The 4,748-nt window shown below is 36.7% G+C and overlaps 1 protein-coding gene across 1 annotated transcript in view; it reads right to left on the reverse strand.

Annotated features, from left to right (window-relative positions):
* Positions 1-4,362, reverse strand: part of LOC137639632 (uncharacterized) — a 41,439-nt gene extending 37,077 nt beyond the window's left edge. The window contains exons 1-3 of the mRNA XM_068371889.1: positions 4,200-4,362; positions 3,524-3,997; positions 1,871-2,038 (exon numbers count right to left, since the gene is read on the reverse strand). Coding sequence (XP_068227990.1) covers positions 1,871-2,038; positions 3,524-3,997; positions 4,200-4,362 — 805 coding nt within the window. The remainder of the gene's footprint in view (positions 1-1,870; positions 2,039-3,523; positions 3,998-4,199) is intronic.
* Positions 4,363-4,748: the final 386 nt, after the last annotated feature.

Here is a 4,748-nt window from a genome sequence, read left to right on the forward strand (position 1 = left end):
TTGCTGCAAAGTTCTGCAGCTTTTGTAATCTTTGTAGCTGTTATTTGTTAGTACATCCCTAAACTTTTAAGCAATATTTTATAAAACTTAAAGCTAGTGACTGGACGACTATCTTGCGAGTACTTGACTCAAAATGATCTTTTACTCTATTCAAGTATATAAGAGTACCCATTACCTTTTTATACATTTCGTCTATGTGATAGTCAAAGTTCATGTAACGATCGAAATGAACACCTAAATTTTTCACAGTCGTCATTGGCTTAATTATATTTCCATTGAAATTTATCTGTACCTCATCTCCAATATCTGACAATAATGATAAACTGTTGTCTTTTTCTCATTTAAAAGTAAGCCATTTCTCAAAAAGTAATCTTTAGCTCTGTTTAGAATGTCTTCTGCCTTACAAATCATGTCGTCTATATCCTTAATGTCACCTTTTATTAGTATTTGCGTGTCATCAGCATATTGAATTATAAAACAGCCAGGTATTGATCTCACGAGATCATTAACATATACCATAAAAAGTATAGGGCCGAAAATTGATCCCTGAGGTACTCCAAATTGAATATTTTTCTTCTATGATACAGCACCACTTAGCCTGACGGACTGAAACCTATTCTCAAGGTAGCTCTTAAACCAACTCTGATCAATATTCATCCACGTACATTTCTCTAATAATATGGTATGATTTACGCTATCAAAAGCCTTAGATAAATCTAGTAATAAAAGTAAGGAAACTTTTTGTTGTCTATATTTTCATAAATCTTGTCAGATAATTTTAACAAGGCTGTTTCAGTAGACAATTTTGGTCGGAATCCATGTTGTCTTAAAGAGATTATTTTATTTTCCTCTAAAATTTCAGTTAACTGATTTGCAATAACTTTTTCAAGTACTTTCGATAGAACAGGTAGCAAGGAAATGGGACGGTAATTAGAGATATCGTCGGCATCCCCGCTTTTGAAGAGCGGAATGACATGGGGAATTTTCCATATGTCTGGATATGAATAAGTAATAATTGATGTATTGATAATTATCGTTAGGTAAACAGCAATAACATATAAACCATCTCTAATGAAACGTAAACAAATACCATCAGATCCAAAGGCGTTAGTTTCTTTCAAATCTTTAACGACTAAGATTACTGTGTTACAGTCCACTGGCCTTGGTTTGAAACTATCGACTCTACTTCTTCTTCTTCTTTAGATTGCCCGGAGCTTCTCTCCGGACAGGGGCTTTTTGACGGTGCGTCTAGCCCCTAGGTGGTTTCCCCGGCGGGTAGGTGTGGTGGTTGACGATCAGCGGGGCCTGGAAGTATATTTTTTCTTTTCCCTAGTTAGGGGCGAAAAGAGGTTTTATAGTGGTAAGGGAAAGGCTGTATAGTAAAGAGTCCCAGTGAGTAGGAGAGTCTGGGAGAGGAAAGGAGGGTTTTCAGTGGGAGAAGAAAGAAGCAGTTTTAAGTGTAAGTACTTATTGCTGCTTGCAAAGGTCAATTAGATTTCGCAACATGTTGCGAGCTTACTCAGCCCAAGGGCCACCACTGATTAAGCCCCTGGCTGGCCATGGGCGGCGTCAAGGGATCGACTCTACTGTGAGGGATAATAGGGTCTGTTTCCAAAGGCATGCGGTTATGCAGTTCTTCCTGTGTTTTTTCAAAGGTCTTTCTCCCCACTTCTGCAAAGAATTCGTTAAACTCTTCAGCTTTACGTTGCAAATCATCTTTGGTATCACAATTCAGCCTATTCGTATCGCTGTTTATTCTATTGAAAAGCATATTATTAGTAATCTTCCACGTAGCAGCCATGTCACCTTTAGCATTTTTAAATTCTTGTTTATAGTACTGCCTTCTACTATCAGTTAACATCGAGTTTACCTTTTTTCTTCAGTTCCTTATGAGTTTCTCTAAGCTGAGTATTTTCTCTTTGATTTTTTAGCTTTTTCTTTACGTTATCTCTTACCATTATCGTCTCTTTTATAGTATCAGAAATCCAAGGGGCAGGGGGACGAGTTACTTCTCTAGTAACTACAGGTGCGGACATATCTACACAGGATGTGAAAACATTGGTTAAAATTTCTACTTGCTTACTTACGTTATCGGTACTTACAATTTGATTCAATATGTGAACATTATTCATAAGTAGAGAGCAAAGAGTTTCTTGCGAGTAATTTTTCAAGCACCTAAAAGTTTTAAAAATAGTTTGCCTTTTCGGTTTACGAACGTTCAGCAAAGTTAAAATATTCTCGTGATCTGCTATTGAGCTAGGGGTTACCTCTGATTTTCTTATATATTTAGAATTTGTAATGACTAGATCGATAAGGGATTCTGAGGTTGAAGTGATTCGTGTGGGTTTATCTACAATCTGGTCAAATCTTAAGTTTTTAATTAGCTTACCCAGTTTGTTCTCCTTTTTTAACAGATCATCATTAAAATCCCCATAAATAAAAATAGGTTTATTGCGTAAAATTACTTCCTTAAATACGTCTGAAATATAGTTAAAAGAGGTAACAGCAGCTTTAGGATGGCGGTACACGCACCCGACAGTAATTGAGGAAAATTTTCGATGTTGGACGGGGACCCACTTATCTTCCACTCCCTCCTGTTTTTCGATCCCAAATTTCAGCTCGGCGACTTTCAAATAACTCCTTATATACAAACATACACCTCCACCTCGACCATGATCCTCACGATATATATTATACTCAGGTATATGAATAAAGGTATCACTTATATAAGGATACAACCATGTCTCACTAATACATAAAATATAGATTTTTTGTTCTTCTAGCATTAACTGAATTTCAAGTGTATGACCAAGTATTGATTGGGCATTTATGTGTATAATTTTTAGAAAATCATTACATTTAGCATTCTCAATGGCACTGCCTTCTTGGCCTACGTCCTAGTAATGGATATTTTTCTGACATTGTTTGTTTTTCTGTCCATATTCACGGCATGAGTAACACCTAACCTTATGGTCGAACCTACAGTCGGATTGGTGGTGATTAAATTCACCACATTTGTAACACCCATACCTATTTCTTTTGGTATATGGATAATAGTAGTCGTTAACTTCTCTATTAGGTCTATCATATCCTTGTCTAGCATTTGCACTACTAAAGTGCGATTGGTCTCTACCATAACCAAGTCTACCTTCATGATAAGTATTATTCCTTGAGTGTTGATAGCTATTTCTATGTAACCTATTTTTATTCCTTCCTTCTACCTCCCGATTTATCTTAAGGTTGCTACTTTTACTCTTTACATGATTAAACCTATAGTCATTATTTTTCAGATTACATATATTTAACTTGATTTCTTTCCAATTATAACAGAGAAAGTCATTTGTGCATATAGATGAAATTGCATCTAGCAACCTAACCGCACCAATTCTATTTAGCAAATCATAGTTTTTTTCATCCTGGTTTTCATAGCAATTTGTATCAATATCGCCTGTTCCAAGCTTAAAAAACCCTTTTGTCTCAATTAAAACAACACCATTTCTGTCACACCATTCTAACAATTTACAGTTATATTGATTTATTTTACTATTCAAATCATGTCTTGCTTCTAGAGCCGGAACAAGTTCACAGACCTTTACTACAATGTCATTATTTTTCTCTTTTAGTTCAGCCACAATGGCGCCCAGGTTATCGAGGACTCTTTCCAACGCTACATCTTCGTCAAGCAGGTCCTGAGTGCCACAGTAGATGATGCATTCTTTCAGTGAAATTTCCAGTTTTTCCCTAATCCAGGACTTTAGTAGATCCAGATTTGCTTCGGGGAGGGTTCTGATCATAGCCTTATTGTTGAGGTCACTAGACTTTACTTCTTTTATACAAGAATCTCCAATGAGTAATATATTTCCTTCATTAGAAGTGGATGCCAGAGTTTGACGGGAGCGCGATCTATTCTGTTGCTGAAGGCTTTCTTTTAAGTGTTTGATAGTTTCTTCAGCAAAATAAAGTTTAGTTTTAAGCTCCTCTATTTCTTTTTCCTTCTCTACCAGGGAATTTTTCACAACATAAAAATTGTCTTTAGTTTCCCTAACAAACGCTTCAAATCGGTGAAGTAGTTCTGCCGAATTTGGGATTAGTCTCATTTTCTATCTCATGGGTGCCATCAGGCGGCGAAAGTGTTTCTTCAAGACTTCCATAATAAGTGGTCAGTTTATCAATTAGGGTTTCTTTATTAGTCCATATACCTCCAAGTCCCAGCTGAGTACAGTGTTTCTGCAATTCACTCTTCTTGTACCCTCTTGAAACTTGTTGTGCTGGGTTTGAAAGCGACGACAACGGTGGTTTGTCTCTCTCTTCTCCACCTCTCCCTGTCTCTTCAACTGCTATATGTGCGCTATTAGTAGGCATATTTGATGTTTACAGTGCGTGACGAATAATGGGCTCTTAATACAGTGTCCAGGAAAGTGATAAATTCTTTGTAATTTACGATAATTAGATTCTGATAGAAAGAAACAATACTAAGAAGTTCCTTTGACGTCACAAGATGCCTAGTGCGCATGAGCGGCTCGGAATTTTTTTTTAACAGGAGTCTAGTAGGATACTCCAAGAAATTTCACAGCTAAAAATAACAATGTACACCTCGAAATTACTGAAAACACTAGTCACTGACACAATCACTGCACCTTCACATACACGAAGTGGTCACTGTAATCCCATAGAAAATCCTAATATGCGAAGAAAATCCTTGTTAAATGAGGAGGTCATCCAATGCGGTGGGAGCTGTTCAGCAGAGA

The sequence above is a fragment of the Palaemon carinicauda genome, chromosome 4, assembly GCF_036898095.1.
Source record: "Palaemon carinicauda isolate YSFRI2023 chromosome 4, ASM3689809v2, whole genome shotgun sequence".
Taxonomy (NCBI): Eukaryota; Metazoa; Arthropoda; class Malacostraca; order Decapoda; family Palaemonidae; genus Palaemon; species Palaemon carinicauda.